Raw genomic sequence first — 18,603 nt, 5'->3', positions numbered from 1 at the left:
ACAGCCCCAGTTCCCTCAGCTGCTCCTTATAAGACTTGTGCTCCAGGCTCCTCACCAACTTGGTTGCCCTTCTCTGGACATGCTCCAACAGAAGCATAGGTATTTGTTTCACTCTCCCTTCCAGAAACTATAAAATGTTACTCTTTGTCTTAAAATGTCATGATCTTTGGAAGCCATTTCTATTTGATCTCTAAAGTTTGTGGCTTATTTTAAGGTGGTGAGGCATCTTTGCAATGAACTTCACCAATGCTTATAATGTACAACTGGGAAAAATGTTTGTCTTTGTGGTGGGGGAGGGATGCACCTTAGTAACTGGATGTGTGCCTCTCAAAAAAATTATTCTTATTACGTAAGAGTCCAAAAAAGTTCAAAATGCATTGGGCAAACTAAGAAGACTGCAGCATTGCTGTCTTCCAGTTTATTTTCCAGTTGGTGAGAGACCAGAAGGCAAACGCTCCTACACAGGCAGCCTTACTCTGTGTGCTGAGGTCATGGAGTCACAGAATGGCTGAGGTTCGAAGAGACCTCTTGGGATCATCCAGTCCAACCCCATGCTCAAGCAGGGCCATGTAGAGCAGATTGCCTCGGACCATGTCCAGTCAGGTTTTGAATATCAACGTGGCTGGAGACTCCACAGCCTCTCTGGGCAACCTGTGCCAGTGCTTGACTATCATCACAGTAAAAAGCATTTTCTTACGTTTGGATTGAATTTCCTGTTTTTTAAATTTGTGCTCACAAGGCTCTGTGCCATTTAAAAGAGGTGTGGTGTACATCAGCCTGGACTGAGAGATGTGGAAGGCTGAAGCGGCGCAAGGTGTCCAGCTGGGGTATGAGGAACGTCACAGGAGCCATCAGTTGTGGGAGTCTGGAAGTGCCGCCGCTCATACTGCGGCCAGTACCAGTTTTAATTCATGCTAACTCAGTATACAGGAGGGCTATTTTTAATTCCAGAAGGAGCTTGTTGATTGATTTGTACAACAAAAATACCTGAGTGTTTTCATGTGGAAAAGCAGTGTTCAATGTTAATTAGCTGTCAGGCACAGTTAGTGGAGTTTTTGGTGTCTGGGGACAGCAGTTTTGGGCTCATCTCACAAAAGATCTGTGCTTCCTGCTGTCAGTTAAAGTGGGAATATCTTGATTTTTTTTTTTAATTTTTTTTAAATTTGAGACACTTCACTTACTTTCAGTTTCCTTTGTTTTTAAAGGCAGCTGGGCATCCCTGTTGTCTCTAGCAGGTAATGAAATCTCTTACCATTTGCCTCTAAGGTTCTGTTTTCATCTGGACTGTCAAAATAAATGGCTGTTACAGAGAAGTGATGAATTAAATACTGCCTTCAAGTGACTTAAGTGCTATTTGTATTTTCACAGTACTTATTGTAAAAGAAAACTACTGCATCACTATCAGTATTTTATAAATTGTCATGAAGATCCACACTTGCCAGTTTTTCTTCGTGTGTCTTACAGTAACATGATGTGTGAAAATGTTATGCAGAATCAATGGGTGTGCAAAATCCTTATGAAGACATAGAACTCTTGTAGCATTGTGTACTAAATGGCAATGACATGAGGTTGAAATGACAAAAGTAACTGGCAATAGAAATGCTGTATTTCTTTCCCTTCCCATTTGTAAAGTTCTCATACCTTACATATTTGTCTGTGTATGTGAGCTCTAAGTATAGATTTTCCACATGTTGTTGAAAGCTCTTTTTCCTTTTTCCCCAGGAAAATGGGTCATGCCAGAGACTTCAAAAACTTATGGAAATTAACTCTTAGTCATTTTTATGAATCCTTTATGGGAAGAATGAAACTTTAGTTATTCTCTGTGATAATAAGGAAGATTTTTTTTTTCAGAAAGACTATATAACCTTTTTCTAATCAGTAACATTACCTTCTTTATTTCACTAGTTATTGGACAGCCTGCGAGGAGTAAGCGTCCAAAAGAACCTGGGGAAAACAAAATTAAGCCTGTTAACAAAAAAGTAAAACCTAAAACCCCCAAAATGAAGGAGAGGGAATCTGCTGACTCCTCTTTGAAGTCCCAGTCCATACTGACACAAGTGATGGATAAAGGTCGTTTCCAGAAACTAGCTGCCACTTTAAGCCTGTCTGCAGGACAAAGCATAGAACTGCGATGTAAGGGGACTAATGTTACTTGGAACTATCCATCGTACTTAGACACCTTTAAAGACTCCAGGCTCAGGTAAGCTATTTTTCATTTTGGGGGGAGAAAGAATCCAGAACTTTTTTTTTTTCTTACCACTTTAAACATCATTGGGGTTTTTTTTGTTGTTCAGGTTTTTACAATCAAGGTGTTCCACCTAGTGGTTTTTATTGTCAGCAAAAACAGATAAGCATCTTTCAGTTCTCACCAATTGCTGCCCTATGATTTGCACTGTGGAACAGTCTTGTAGCATGTGAACTGGATTTCCTTCAGATTAATCTAAAATAGAAGATATGGTCCAGCAGGACACCAGTGTGCTCCAGCCACTAACAGGGCACCACATTAGAGCTAGTCCAAAGTAAAACTCTCAAAATGTGTGAGTGTGGATGTCAGGTACTCACTACCAACTCTGTTGCTCTAGAGACCTGCTCCTGGTGGGCTCTTCTGGTTGCTAATGTAGCTACTACCTGAGATAGTGAGATTGATTTCCTGAAGAGGCTCAAACCCACATCTCTCAACTAGCAAAAAAAAAAATACACCAACTGCCATACTAGGGAGCAAGTAAGAGTAGTCTTCACTTTTTCAGTCAAAGGTACCTTTGTGTGCAAAAGGGAATTGCAAGGTTTGTGATGTGGCAGAGTTTAATGCTGAGGATAGTCACTTTGGCTTTAGGAAGGCTTTTTCTTTCATCTAGTGACATCTTAATGGAAACTGCATAAATAGTTGTTAGAGCAGGAAGAGGAACTGAGGACTCTCCCTTTCTCTGCCCCACCAGGTGAGTGTCCTGTTGCTCTAAATATTAAATATCATCTCCAAACCCCCATACGCTTATTTGCCTTCCCAGTTTTTGGGTATAGTACACGTAGATAAATGTAGTTTAAATGTAGTAATTTAGTTCTGTATTTGAAAGAGGAGGGGCATATAAAGAACTTAAGGATGTCTTCCACAGGCATTTTTTTTTGCCGTGAGTAGTGTTTGTTTTCACTAGCTGTTTTATGGAGGGAGATCCATGTGTCTATGAAAGATGAGTAGTGAGCAGACTGTGGAGCACTGAGAACAATGCCCTAAGAAAGAGCTGTAGGGAGCTTTTCTTGGATTATTAGGTGAGAGGGGCACAGAGGTATGAGGAAAGTTATCCATTCCTTATTGTCCTTTTGTTCCTAAATTAAGTACAAGTGTGTATGCCCTCTGTAAGTAACTGAGGTCATCTGAATCTCTGTGATCCATTTCACTTATTTACAGGTATGATGCTACCTTAAAATCATTCCCAGTTAATTAATTTTTCATATGTATTTTTCTCCTTCCCACTTCTCTTTTCAAAGAGGAGTGTTGAGGATTGGCAGTTAGACACTGTGATGTCTAGCATATCCTTCTGAAATTTGTGAGCCAGTTCTTCTCGTGAATGTTGATTTGCTTGTACCTTGATGGCTGAGGAGTTCAAGAATTGCAGTGGCTGAATAAATCTCTGTAGCTAGTGCAAGGCTTCTGTCAGAGTAAGTTGGAGCAGCAAGCCTATTTCTGCTGAGGGCTTATCGCAGCAATATCTCTCAAAAGATCTTGTGGCCTATTTAAACTACTGCCTTTTCTTTTGCAAGAAGTAATGTTTTATCTGGATTTATTCCAGTAGGTGGCGTTTATCAACTGCAATACAGACCTGGCCTTCCAGCAAGCCAAAGCTGAACGTTCAAAGTAGTATCAACAGGGAGCACATGTGTGCGCGGTGGTCGTTGTCGTTTTCAAGTGTATCTTACGTTTTGTGGATTTGCAAATAGGTTGCTGGCATGATTTGGTCCTTTAGACCTCCAGGTCATGTTATCTGAGTATTAGCATCTGACATTGAAGAAAGCATGACAAGTATTCACAGTTTTTGGAGAGGAATCTGAATGCTTCTTCGTTATTTGTTTGACTGACTATTCCTCTCTTGCAAAATTAAGTAGTTTTCTAGTGATGCACATGGGACAAAATACAATAATTTAAGGTAGTTTGGGGAAAAAAGATACACATTTCCTAATTGAGTCATTTGGCATTTTGTAGTATTGAAGTAGTTTGGGATTCTGTTGCCTCAGCAATTTACCCTTCTGTTCTCATTCAAGATCACAGAATTTGTAATATTTTAACCATATAACAAAAGTTAATAATGCCACACAAGAAAAATGCTATAAAACATTTTGGCTGGGTGGGTATAACTTGCCTTCGTATTTATTTTCTTTTAGAAGTATGTTAGGTTTATATTTAAGGGTCTATACTGAAATATGATCTTCACTTTAGAAAAATTACTTTGAAATAAGTTATTGAAGCAATAAGGCTGAGTTAGACTAAACAATTTTAAATGTAAGCAGAATATCCTGTAATTAACTGGAGAAATTGAAAACAGGTTAGTAGCACTCTTCAGAGTCACAGAATAGTAATAATTTCTGGAGACACTGACCACAGAATCTTGTGCAGTTATATTTTCGTCACATTTTTAGCATGACTTTGGTAATTATCTCAAGATCTTTGCTGTAGTGTTAATGGATACATATGAAACAAAGTCTGCTTTATAGAATGTGAAATATGACACTTTATTCCATGGTTCTAGAAAGCTTTGATTGACTTTAGCTGGAAATACCATAAAGATAGTATGTTATTTAGTTAGCTCAGTTGGTAGTGTTTGTAAGTGAACTGGCAGCGGAAAAGATTATTAACAATGTTATATTTCAAGAGGAGCTTAGATCTTCCTTGCTGTGTACAAAAGACCGTGTACTGATACTACAATAGGCAAATTTTAAAATTTTACAAATATATTACACTATTATTTTAAAACAAAATGCTAAATGTAGGGCAAAGGGGAGAATCAAAAAAATTATTAGCAAATAACCTACAGAAAAAATTGTTTGATCATCTAGATATATGTCCAGTAGCCTCTAACATTTTTTGAGTGCATAAAGACAAAGTATAAGGTAATCCTTTCATTACCAAATTAGCGAGGTGTGGAGTGAAACCCAAGCTAATTAAGAGGGCTGGGCTTTTTTTACCTTGGATTTCCAAGCTGGTGTTGCTGGAGTTGGGGCACTGGTGCAAACCAGAGTGGGTGGCAGCAGCAGGGAGAAAGTGATTGGGGCCTGAGGAGGTAATGGATAGTGAAGAAAGAGCGGGTTGCTGGGCCTGGAGGATAGGAGAGGAGAGGCAGCAGTGGTGAAGTCCATGCGATTGCTGGGGACTAATGACTACCATTCTTTTGTCCATTTGTATGTCCCCACAGCAACAGATGATTAGGCATCCAATTCCTGTTTTTTCTGTAAATAATAGGAGGGATGTACAAATTCAACTGGTCTGGTGGAAATTTTAACAATGAGCAAGGTGTTTTACATCTCCTGGGAACTGTTAACATCCTCTAACTCTAGCTGCTATAAGAGGAGGCTTTAAGGACCCTGGCATCTAACAGAATTGCAATTACGGGAGGCAAAAGAGACCTTATGGTTGAGGGTGGCGAGGGCATTTGTGGCTCAGTTGGTCAGAGGTTGTGTTAACAGCAGAGGTCCAGGGCAGGAGCTGATGCTGAAGATGCTTACTGTGTTGTGTTTCCTGTCTGTCGTTCTGGGAGAAGAAGGTGTTTTGGTTTGCAACTAGTTAAATTTAGCATCCATGTAATGTATTTCCTATGGGTGGCTGCAAAAAGAAGTAGTGATGAAAGCCAGATGTTTTGTCTCCATGCCATGCTTATCACGTTTTTAACTCACCCATATGGTAAGGAGAATACAGCAGCCTGGAGGACAATATGACTTTTCTAAGGAAGAGATTATAATTAGAAAAGCCATTTCTTTAGTATTAGTGGCTATGCTTTCTTTGAGTTTGTCTTTGTAGGTATACTTTATGACCTGGTAAATAAAATATTTTTGCTTGCTGTACTAGAGAGTCTCAGTTTTTAATTGGTCTGTAGCTGTTAACATATGCTGAAGTTATCATATGGGAGGAGGGAAAGATGCTGAGTGAAAGGAGGATGAGGACTCTTTGGCTGTTTCTTGTTGAGCCAGAGGAGAAATACTCCAGTTAGGATAGCGGAAAAAGAGGAAATAACTGTACACGCTGAAATGATTTACTTAACTTTAGAGACTGTAGGATGCAATGCAACTCTGGCGAGAAAGCTAGAATCATGCAAACTTGGCTCCCAAGTTAAGGGGACACACCAGCTTGCTTCAGGACTAGCTTATCTGTAATGTTTTCTTGCCCTGTGCAGCATAAATATACCTTTCAGATAACTTCTTTTCTGAAAATTTTGTGTACTGGCTGAACTGGCCAAAAAATCTTGGTGGTGTTAACGGTCAAAAGTAGCTTGTGTACCTCCAGAACAGATGGGCTGGAATGCTGTTTTGTAAGACTGTGCAAAACAAATTAATGACTGTAGGCTTACTCAGAAACTGGATCTACAATGTATGAGAAGGATCAACAGCTGAGAGGGATGAAAGAAGAGTAAGGGCAAGCACATTTTCCCTTTCTTAAGCTTTATAGCAAAAAGCTGCTCTAGATGAAGGCAGTCTAACTTCACATAGTCTCTGCTCTGCCTGACTTGGAACATGGGTCCCTCACTTGCCAAAGACTGGCTGTATTTGTCACAGAACTTTATCTGATAAGTAAACTCATGTGGAATGGAACTGCTTTAGTGAAAGAAGGTGAGGCAAAGAGCTGGACATGGATCACATGCACATTTGTGTTTGGTGGGGGGGTGTATGGACAGGAGCATTCTAACAAGTTTTGAGGAAACTTAAGTTGTAGAGGGCAAAACTAGACTGCCTTCAGTGAATGCAGGTTCCTGCTGGCTTAGTGGGATGTTGGTTGTGCTCATGTGCAGAACTGAATTTCATTTTGTTCCATGTGCTCTGAAGTCTGAAAGCTGGGGATTTTTTTCTTGTGTTAAACAGTAAGATGTTATCTTCCTCTCCTAGTGAGCTTGTATTTGAGATAAGCTCTCTTTTGTCAGTATGAATGCAGCTGCTTGAGAGGAGTTTGCTAGATGCTCTTTGAGTGATGCTCTATACACTGTCTTTTTGTCTTTTTATATCTTTTAAGCTTCTAAACTTGGCATAGTTTTTCTGGCAAAGATATTTTGAACTTCAAATAACTAAAGCTTAATGAGATGAATGTATGGAATAAGATTTTGGAGTAGTTTTCTAGTTGTTTTTTTTTTTTTTAAACAGTCTCGAAATGTTTGTATATACTACATTTTTACTTAGTGATATGTAGAGCACAGCAAAGTCAGATTTTCCAGCATCTAAAATACTAATGAAATAAAAGTTATTCTGGAAATATTGGTCAGCTGCAGGGTTTACCATTTATGATTTACTTTATATAGCCTGTTTTGTCTGCTTAACGTGGTCATGTCACAAGTTCCAACACTTCCACTGTCAGTTGCCAGGTTTTGTTAGTGCATGTTTGTGGATGACTACCTCACTAGGCTATTTCCATTGATTACTGGATAGCTTGTTCTTAGTTAAGTAGAACACACTGTACAATAATTAATTAACTCTGACCTTATTTTTCTGTCTGTTGGGATTTCAAGCTATAGTTCAGTGTCTGCATTAATGGTTGGAGGCAAAAATGTTCTGGCATAATGGTTTCTCAGTAATGTTGACATTTAGTACTGGATACTTGCAAAACATTTTATGCTGATGTAGTCATGTAGCCTATGAAATGTGAACTGTGAAACTAAATAATAATAATACAGACTAAGATGTGTTTTGGATTTCTCTTTTCTTCCTGTTGGGTATGATATACAACAGGATCTCTTGCACGAATAGAAATCTCTCAAAGCTTATCCAAAAACTGAAGATAATTTATAATGTAAGGTAGTGTATATATTAAAAATGAAAATGTTACTACTCCATAATTACATGATTCCAAAAAGTGGAATCAGAGAAGGTCATGTAGGAAAAGTGCATTAGCGGGTAGGAAACATGATTTGCCTGTTGCCTTAGGCAGGCCTGAAAACTGTTCTGTGGTGGATGAGTGTACTAATGGTGTCTGAGGGCTTTAATGGGAAAGATAATTCTCAGTTAGCCCTGTTTGTGTTGTGTATTTGGTGGTGTTTGGGTTTTTTTTTTAATTTCTAAGCTACTGGCCTTCGCTGGAGGCTGAATGTTGGGTTACATGAACTGTTGCTTATGATTGGTGGTAGTAGTGCAGACTGCTAGCAGAACATGTAGGGAGTCGGAAGGTATGCGTGTAGCTGGAAGTAGTGGCCTCTCTGTTTAAGCGGTTATTCTGCCTGCAGTGGAGACGTAAGCAAAACAGAGCATTTAGAGCACACAGTACAGTCAGGCACGTCTACAGTACTACTGTTACGCAGTGACAAGGTGTTTTAGAGGATAAGCATTTCTTCAAAGCATCCATGAAATAAATGATTCAATCAGGCATCTGCCTTACAGAATAACTGCCTCATTAATAAGAAACAGGAGCATGGTAAATATTCAGAGAACACACAGTTGCATAAGAGTATGGGAGCTGTTCAGACTTCATGCAAGCTGTGTATTTGTCCAGAGCTCATTTGAAACACTGGAAGGAAGTTTGCTATCAAATGCCGAAATCAGGAAAAATCTCTTCTGACTTGGTTAGAACAGAAATGACTTTGTAACTCGTTGTCTTGCAAAGGAAAGCGGGGAACCCACCTTTGTGTTCTGGATGTGCTACTGTCGTGGTTTAAGCCTGGCCAGCAACTAGGCACCACGCAGCTGCTCTCTCCCTCCCCCCTGCCCCATGCCCAGTGGGCTGGGGGGGGAAGTAAAATTTGTGGGTTGAGATAAGAATGATGTAATAACTAAAGTAAAATAGAATGTAATACTAACAATAATAATAATAAAATATAATAATAATTGTAATGAAAAGGAATACAATAAAATGAAATTTTTAAAAAGGCAGCAGGGGGAGGAACCAAGAACAGACAAGTGACGCACAATACAGTTGATCACCACTGGCTGACCAATGCCCGAGTAGCAATCCCTCCTCCTGGCCAGCTCCCTCCAGTTTATATCCAGAGCATGGCGTTCTATGGTATGGAATATCCCTTTGGCTAGTTCGGGTCGGCTGTCCTGGGTCTGCTCCCTCCCAGCTACTTGTACACCTGCTTGCTGGCAGAGCATGAGAAGCTGAAAAATCCTTAACTTAGGGTAAGCGCTACTCAGCAACAACTAAACCATCAGTGTGTTACCATTATTCTCATGCTAAATCCAAAACACACTGTACTAGCTACTAAGAAGAAAATTAACTCTATCCCAGCTGAAACCAGGACAGGTATCATGTAAAAGGCAGGTGGTCAGAGGATTTTTAAGGGTCAGAGCAGCAGTGGAGTGCATCAGTACTGCCACATGGCTGTCCTGACAGTTTCCCAAGAACTGGTACTGTTGGACCGTTGTTTTTGCAATCCATCAAAAGTCAACACAGCAGACTGCCAACTATAACACCATCTGTCTGGAAGAAAGAGCCAGGAAAGCAAACCTTAAAATAAAAAAAAAGAACAAGATGAGATTGTAGCTGCTGAATTTTGTAGATAGGACCTTTGACCCTTAGAAACATAGTCAGTATCTACATATATATCTACATATTTATAAATATTTGCACATTTACAAGTGTCAGTCCACTGAGAGAAGTATCTTGGAAATTCAGGAGGAGAAAAAAGCAAATCAGGTCTGAAATAATCACACAGGCTGAATTTTGTGTAGTTACGTGATGACACTGCCAGTATACCTCCAGCAGTTCTCAGGGTCATGCTCTGAAATAGTTGAGGGGTGATGAGGAAGGAAACTCCAGTGAGAGGATGCCAGTGAGGTAGCTTAGGGCAGAGGAGTAGGCAGTGCAAAATGACTTACTTGCAGAACAAATCCAAGTGGAGATAGAAGCTCTTTATGATGGTGTTTGCAAGTGGAAACTTGGACCAGTATGTTAAAGATAGGAAAACATTCATGCTGAAAGCAGGCATAACTCGTCAAACAAACTCTTATTAAAGTACCTGCTGCTTAGTACTTCTGAATTATCTTTGTTACATACTATTGAAGCAGTGCTACAGTTAATGGTATCAGAAAAGGACTGAGATGCGTGCAGGTTGACTTGGAGCATGAAAATATGGAATATACATGGACAAACTGAGACAAAACATAGATGAACGTATTGTCTACAGCAGTTACAGCCCAGTTTCAAAATGAGGACTGAAAGGCGTCCAAGAATGAAGTGAACAAGACAAATGCTTGCAAGTGCTCCTGTGTAGCTGAAATCAATAAAGCTACTCATGTAAGCAGGCCTTTGCTGGAGCAAAAGGGGAACTTGCAACATAGCTCTGAAAGCAAAAGGTGGGTCAGCTGCAGAGTAGGAATAAAAAAATCAAAAGTAGAAGTAAGCTGACAGAAATGTATGAGGAAATACATCTGTGCTTGTCTGTGCCTTTTGTTTTTCATCTCCCCAGTATAAAGCAGCTTGACAGGTATGGTCAGCTGATCCTTGCAAACGCCACTGCAGCAGACACTGGTGAATATAGCTGCTGGCTTCAGCTGTGCAATGGTAACAAATGCAGGAAGGATGAGACTAAAATGGGTTCAACGTACATCTTTTTCACAGGTAATTAACTCACTGGGGGATTATTAATGGAAATATATTTGCTAGTAAGACAGGAATAAAGCTACATCAGCGATTTTACCGTCAAGATTTTTCCACAATTTTCATCTTTTTAGTGGATGTTAAGGAAGACAGTGCTGGTGAGCAGAAAATTACTTGCATAGGGTGATTTATGAGTCCATTTTCCCTATGGATTATGCTAAATGTGTATCCAAAACAATGCATAATGCAATGGAAAGTAAATATCTTTGAAAATAGTAACACACATTCTAATGATCTTCTACAAAATGAATAAAAAAAGCATTTAATGTTTTGAAAATGTGTCTGGATAAAGAAAATAAATCTGTGCAGAAGGTTCATTTTGTCATGGCATTCAGATCACCACATGGACTCTTCACCCCCATTTCCAGTTACCTGCACTGACTTAAAAATCTTGATCTCATTGATCTTGGTAAGGTTACAATTTTTCCCAAGAGTCTATATAGTCTGTTGAAAGGCAAAACACTCTTAAGTACATGTGTTGTTCCACAGAGCTTGGGATTGACTGTAGCCCTAACACTGCATGGATAGGGTCATAGTAGGTAACTGTGCACAGTTTACTGCTATTTGGTGCCACAGAGCTGAAATCAAATGGTTAATTTGTTCTTCTCGTGGAAAACATTCTGAATGGTAAAACAACCTTTGCTGCCTGATTAGAGCTAAAGCATTCTTGGCCAGCAAATATTTCAGTACAAAATGCTAAGATAGGATTGTTTGTGATATGTTTTGGAGCCAAATTAGACTGTGCAGAAGCTGTTTATCAGAAGTGCTTAATGTTCTGAGGTTATATTCCTTTAGAAAGGCTGGAATAAACTTTTCAGTCAAGTTACTGTGTAAATGCTCGTGCTAGGAAGAGGAATTTCAACTTTATATTTCTAAGAAGCATGCCAAATATGGAATTACTCTTTATCTGTCATTCTGAAAGCACTAAATATTTCAGCTATTTAGAGCAGTAAATCAAACATGTTGTCTAAAATTATATCTATAAAAAGGCTGTAGCTCCAAAGAATATCTCTTTCTAGTAGTGCTTATCTTACCAGTGGAGGGGGGGGGTGGTAATGTGTGTTACCATTTAAAAGTGGGTGAGTGAACAGAATTAGATCCAGATGAGTATTTGGAAACTTATTAAAAAGGAATTCCAAAGTTTTTTTTTAAGATTAAAAAAATCTGATTACAGTGAAGAATACTTTGTTTTTCTTTTTGATTTAATGTTTTTAATGCAAGCTGTGTAAATATGTACTCGCAGGTTAGAAAAGTTTTTTGTTTGGTGTTTTTTTTCTTTTGTGTACGTATTTAAAGCAAAAAGCTTTGGGTTAATTTATAATGTTGCTCGTAGCTATTTTCTTTTGTCGTATGTACTTTCTCTTCTTTCTGTTAAACAAAGATGTAAATATTATTCTAACTATATCAACTCTTCTGCACAGATAAAGAGGAACTTTTTGTACCTACCCCCAGTTATTTTGAGATTGTCTACCTGAATCCAGATAAACCTGCAGTCATCCCCTGCCGTGTTACTACTCCTTCAGCAAAAGTAACTCTACACAGGGAATTTCCAGCAGAAGAAATTGAAACAGATGGAACTGATATTATTTATGATGTGAAGAAGGGTTTTGTCTACCAGCACCCTACTTCTGATCATAAAGGTATTGTCTACTGCAAAGCAGAGTCTCAGGGAGCACCTCAGATTTCCATCAAGTATCACCTGTTGTATGTGGAAGGTAAGATGCAGTTTACTGTATGCTCACGTTGACTCTTGTTTATTCTGTAGGCATTGTTTAGAACACAATTTAAAAAAAAAAAAAATTAGTCATGTAATCAGAGTTTTAAAATCTTGATCAAAAGTATATGTGACAAAACTTTGTAGGTCTAAATTCCAGCAATTTCCCAGTGTAGAGGGGAAAGTTGCAGATGTACATCACTTACCTGTTGCATTAAGCAAACTGAGGCAAAAATTGACTCCTGAGTTTACTAGTGTATTTAACTTTAGAAACTAATTTTCTGCTTCCAAACGCTGTCTATTAGTTCCCAAGGGCCCGCCCTCAACCACAATTGCAGCATCATCCAATAGAGCAGAAGTCGGTGACAGCATTCATGTAATCTGCACGGTCCTTGGGGAGCCAGATGTAGATGTGAACTTCAGGTGGCAGTACCCAGGGCAAGAGGTAAGAGATGTATGCCCTGGCTGGAAATGGTTTGTTCTTCATAAAGGCAATGCTTTGAATGCCAGTCAGTGTGTAGATTTGGAGTAAAGGTTCTTTCAGATTGTGGTGGTCTGCCTCTTGCTAGCTCAGGCATGCTGGCAGGAGGAGGCAGCACAACCCTTTTGAACTTCAGCCCATCTCACCCTGAGAGGCTAGAAGCACAGGAATGAAGCTGAAATGCTCTACCCACCTTAGCAAAAATCAGGCTCAGCAAAGCTCACTCCTCCCTCAGGTTTCCATTCCAGAGACACTTGGCCTCTGGGCAGCATTTACAAAGAAAAGCCTCAGACAGGGTCAAAGCCAGCCAGCGTCGGGAAGCTTTTCTAGGGCAAGCCACAAAGCTTCACTGATACCTCTGCATTTGATATCCCTTCCATCTCCATGGCTCAGGCACATGAATCATCACAGCACAGAATCTTTAAGCTTAATTGTTGCCCACATCCAGAAGCACAGAAATCTGTTTCTGGGCAGCCTCATCTGAAAGAATCCACCAGAAACATCCAGTGAATCTGAGAACTTTGTTGGTCCTTTTTCTTGCACAAAATAAGATGTATCTGACTAGCATCATGATGGTCCCCTCTCTTCTCCCTCTACCCACCTCGACCAGTTACGGTAGGGACTTGTTTCTTAACCAGCCTCATCTCTACTGCTGTTTATCTGAAGCAGGCTAGGAGCAAAAGGAGGACTGCTGGAAGATGGAGTGCTTCACCAGGAGAAAGGGGTCCTCTAGAACCCGAGGGTTTGCATTGTATTCCATTTGCCAGCCCTCCTGCTGCTGGGTTGTCAAAGGACGATGCAGAGCTTGCTAATAAGGTACTTGTATCAGCATTGGTCTCCCTGAGCAAGCATAGAATTAAGTAATTTAACGGCAGAAGTAATTGCTTAAGTGAGTGATTGGAGTTGAGTGCTTACTAGGCTTGAGAAAATGAAAATCTAAAGCCCCAGAATTTTGCTGTAGCCATTAAGATAGAGACTGTAGCACTCTGCTGTCATAGGAAGGTGTGTGCCTTTTCAGGGGAAAAAATAGTGAGAGAGCAAGAGAGCACAAAAAGGATTTGAACTGCTGGTGAGGGCACTGGGCATGTAAAACCAGGTTTCTAGTCCTTCCTTGCTTAGATGTTAGTTCATTCTTTTGCTTCCCCCCCCCCCTGCTGCTTGTCTGAAGTTTTCCTGCTGACATTATTGAAGTCTGAGAGTTTTTGAGGCACTACCAACTTACCCTCCCTGCGCTGTCCTGGCTGTTAAACAAGGGTAGCCTCAACTGCATTTGGTGAGGAGCTTGGTACTGATAGCGTGAATTAGGTGATCTGAAGAGTAACTACTGGATGGAACACTGGAAGAGCTTGGCAGAATTCCTGTTTCTGGTGTCCATTTGAAGTTAGGAAGGAAAGGGGCAGATGTCTAAAGGAGCAGAGAAACGTGCAGCTGTCAGTGAAGTAAAAAGTAAAATGCTAGGGAAAACTGAAGTGCCTCCAAGTTTGGGGAGCTGCAGAGCAATAGTGGTTTTTGAGTTAAATGCCCAATGTCTTCCTCTGAATTTAGCTCTTAGCGTTACTTTGAGATGCATCAACAAATGGCAGTGTCTCTGTCCTTCAAGGTGGGGCTCTTATAGTCTTAAAACAATTCACTCTCTTGGGTGGTTAAGAGAATTAGCTTTGATTGATACGGTTTTCTGGGGTTTTTGTGTGGTTGGTTGGTGGTTTTTTTTAGCTTCCCTCAATATCTGTGTATTAGACTGTAGTAACTGGCTATGCAAACCCCAATTTTATGTCTTTTGTTAACTAACTGTAATTACTAAGAATGAAGGAATTAAATTCTAGACTCAGCTTGGTCTTCCAAGAACTCTGTATCTTATTAGTGTCCACCCCTTGCTACTTTTACATCTTCCACAGCTGAATGGCTGCCCAAGCCTGGTTGCTGGCTGTTCTTGGCCCAGTTGCTTCCAGTGGTCTTACAGCACCTGATGCAGTGCTGGCATGTGCACTGCAGTTATGCCTCTCTAGCACTGATTGAATGTAAACAGCTAAACACATGCAAATTATGTCCCTTGTTGGCTGTGGATGCTGCAGCTGCAGTGCAGGGCACATGCATGATCAGCAGAGGGCTACACTCTCTCACTGCACCCACCTACAGGGGTTGAGAGAGAGACTTTGGCCTGTGGCCTGCATCTGCCCTGGAACGGGCTGATGTGCTTATCCACTGGAGTAAACAGTCTCAGCTCCAGCTGTGCCTGGGGATAGGGAGGGAAGAGTTGTGTTTGGGTTTCTGCCCCAGCAAAATTATTAAGTAAATGTCAGAGTAGAAGCACTGTATGCTTGTTGGAGACTTAACATTTATTAAGGAAGTGCTCACATACTGCAAAGGAAAAAGGTGGGGGTGGAGGGAGAAGAGAGTGGACCATCAGTGATGCTGTTCAGATACACCTTCTTTTGTGCAAGAAAAAGGACTGGAAGTTCTAAGATTCACTGGATGTTTCCATTCATTGCTGCTGCTTTCAGTGCAGGGAGATCAGTGATGGTTTTTGTTCCCTGCCACCACCCCACCTGGTGCCTGGGCTGTCACCTACCACTTGATCCCTGAGCAGAAGCAGCACTTTAATCCCTGCTTGCTCCTAGGTACACTGCATTAGAGACCCTCATCTCATCTCTGTAGTCACTAACCTCTCTCTCTTACTTTTTTTCACTTGGTTGTTTTTTTTTCCCTTGCCACTCCCTGACAATTGCACTTGCTTATTCACCTGCTGTGAATGCATACTGATCCACTCCTTAATATGATTCCCTGAAACTAACTTCAAAGCAGAAGGCAATTAGTTTGAGAAAAACTGGGCTAGCAGGAGCCCAACCAGGCAAACAGTATCTGCCTTACATGGCCTTTACCTTCACTTTCAGTATGGTCAGGGAAGTTCCACTTGCTGTATTTAAGGACTAACTTAGACTTGAATTAAGTGTGCGGTAGTACTTGATTGCAGGTAGCACTTGATTTTCAGTGCTCTGCTAGGTACAGCTCTGCTAAGTGGCTTGATTCCTTCTAAAGGCTTAAGAATTTCTAGATGAGATTACCAGTTTTTCAAAAAAGTTCTTGCTAGTTGTAAATACCTGCCACTTCCTAGGCATTCCTTGACTGCACTGTGACTCATCCCTGAGCTTCAAGAAGACTGGCATCTTCTTCTGTACTGGCCATTTTGCAAGTGTGAGATTGTAGCTTTGGCTCTAGTTAAGTGTTTAACTTATCCTTTTGCTACTATTAACTTAAGCCTTGCAGCATTCCTATTGGTAACTGGATTATCCATCTATTTAGTGAAGCAGGAGGAGACAGTTTCCAAGCAGAAACCTCTCTCTTACCAGTTTTATCCAGGTTACTGGTATAGCACATGCCAACATGATCAAAGCTGCTGGCTAGCACGATGGATTTTGGAAGGGAAGAGATGGCCTTATTCCATCTTTGGGCCAGCTTCTCTTATCCAGTCCTTTGCAAACTTCTGAGGTGCCAGGGAGTGACCTCATAAACAGTCCATCAGAGAATTCTCTTATAGAAGAGGAAAAAGCAAGCCTGCTATACATATAACAACAACAAAATCTAAAAAGCATCTTTCTAAGCATCCTTGCTTGTATTTTTAGCTTTGAAGTTACATACATGTTTTGGAAAGCATAATGTGAAGATTAATTTAGAAACATTTCTGAATTGCTACTGTTTGCTTGTATGTTTTCTAATACAGTTTCTGAAACTAGAGGGGGAGGAATTAGTTTGCAATACATGATTTAAAGCTATTCGCTGTGCTATAAGAAAACCAGGTAAAGCTTGGTCAACTAACTTGTGCCACTGCTGCCTTGCCTCTTTGAGACATGCTGAAAGTCTGAAAATAAGTTCACACATCTCCCCCAGGATACTTCACCTATTTGATCAAGTACCTAAATGCAACCTTAGTAAGTGGCCTGCAACTGAGTTCATGCATATACTGCAGGCAGAGCTCTGGCAGCCCATCACTAGAAGAAGATACACAGTACCTGCACCTGGAGTGGAAGAGCCATTGTATTATCCTTATTTGGCATAACTTATTGGTATGTCAGTATTTAATGCAAGAATGTTGCTGCAACTGCCAGACACCTTCAGTTTCCTCACTTAAGGCTGACTTTTGGATATAGGCTCCTGCTCTCTGACCTCTTCGTTCAGGGTTTGATAGGGTAGTGTCACTAAATACACTTTGCAGAATCACGTATTTTCTTATGTGGGTGTGTGTGTTTGGTTTTTTTTTTTCTTTTAAACAGTCCGAGAGGCCTGTGATTATCCAAAACTTCTGGAGACTGATAAACAGAGGAACTGGACATACCACAAGAATCTCGAAGAGCGTTCTTGTTGTTGAGGATTTTGAAGCCAGAGATGCTGGAAACTACATTTGTATAGCTCAGAACCTACAAGGAGAAACAACAGTAGCTACTAATGTTGAACTAAATTGATAGGAAAGGCTTCTTGACATAGAATGAACTGTATGTTACTTGACATTATAGCCATTTATTTTCTTTATTAATGTTTAAATGACTCTTTTCATATGTCAATGCATTCCATATTCACTAGCTTGACAGGCCAAAACAGAGTTCCCTATGCCTAGCAGTAGCCAGTTGTGAGTTAATAAAACTACTATGAAGCATTAAAGTTTAAGCCTGAACATGCATACAGCTGCATATATTTAGGAATAGGTGCTCTTGGGCTTTCCTTTGCATATGTTCTTTTTCCTCAAACTCTCTTGTAAGGTTAACCCACTGTATGGTTTGCGCCTTATTTGTGTATGTGAGAACTGAGAGGATATTAAATATCCTCAAAAAATCCACCAAGCAGGTATATCTCTTCTGGTGCTGTGCAATTTAGAGTACTGTACGTGTTTAAAACAACAAAAACCCCAACTTGTTACAGAATTAGCCAATAGCAAATGTTTATTTTGCAAGAATAATTAAATTTTTGAACATTATGAAACCTTCAATGTGTGTATGCACCTATATATGTGTGTGTGTTCATTTCATATATGTATAAAGACATAAACACAAAATTCTCAGTCCTGGGGAAGATTAATACTAAATATACATTAATGTGCTAAAGGGTATCTCCAGAGACTTTTAAGTGGTTGGCTATGTTGGATTTTCCTTGTATGGATGTTGTAGCATTCTTACAACCTTCTTGTAATATGTAGCTTATTTAGAGTTCACTCCTCAATAGATGTATGGTGTTATGTTTACTAAATTATGTAGCAAACTATGTTTGCTGAAGGTAAAACTTGCATTTATTTATGTAGTATCATTTACAGAAGAAAAAAACCCAAACGTAATATTAGAATAATGTTTGATTATACAGCAGAATCTCTTCCCAGGTTAATAACAAGTTCAATGTGATTTTAATTTACTTAGGAGGAAAGGAAAGATGTTTCATTTACACAGAACTATATCTGGATAAATAAGCAACTGCTTCTTTCACCCTGGGTTTAGTTACCAGTACAAGGAAAGAGACTTTCCAGAGAAAAGGTAAGAACTTGATAACAACGTTGTTGAACTTTTTGGCAATGTTTTTCAAGCCTCAAGCACAGAATCTGTGTAAGTTAGAACTTCCAATACAAATCTACTCAGTGGTGTAATTGTG

The 18,603-nt window shown here is 39.9% G+C and overlaps 1 protein-coding gene across 1 annotated transcript; it reads left to right on the top strand.

The window, feature by feature from the left end:
* Positions 1-789: 789 nt before the first annotated feature.
* Positions 790-17,503, top strand: PDGFRL (platelet-derived growth factor receptor-like). The gene is made up of 6 exons (XM_010570070.1): positions 790-895; positions 1,906-2,200; positions 10,590-10,741; positions 12,202-12,495; positions 12,800-12,939; positions 17,244-17,503. The coding sequence occupies exons 1-6, from the start codon at positions 790-792 to the stop codon at positions 17,430-17,432; spliced, it is 1,176 nt and encodes a 391-aa protein (XP_010568372.1). The 3' UTR covers positions 17,433-17,503.
* Positions 17,504-18,603: the final 1,100 nt, after the last annotated feature.

This window comes from Haliaeetus leucocephalus, unplaced genomic scaffold, assembly GCF_000737465.1.
Source record: "Haliaeetus leucocephalus isolate CR32 unplaced genomic scaffold, Haliaeetus_leucocephalus-4.0 Scaffold284, whole genome shotgun sequence".
Classification (NCBI taxonomy): Eukaryota; Metazoa; Chordata; class Aves; order Accipitriformes; family Accipitridae; genus Haliaeetus; species Haliaeetus leucocephalus.
The sequence above is the reverse complement of the archived record's forward strand: the minus strand, read 5'-3'. Positions and strand labels throughout refer to the sequence as shown.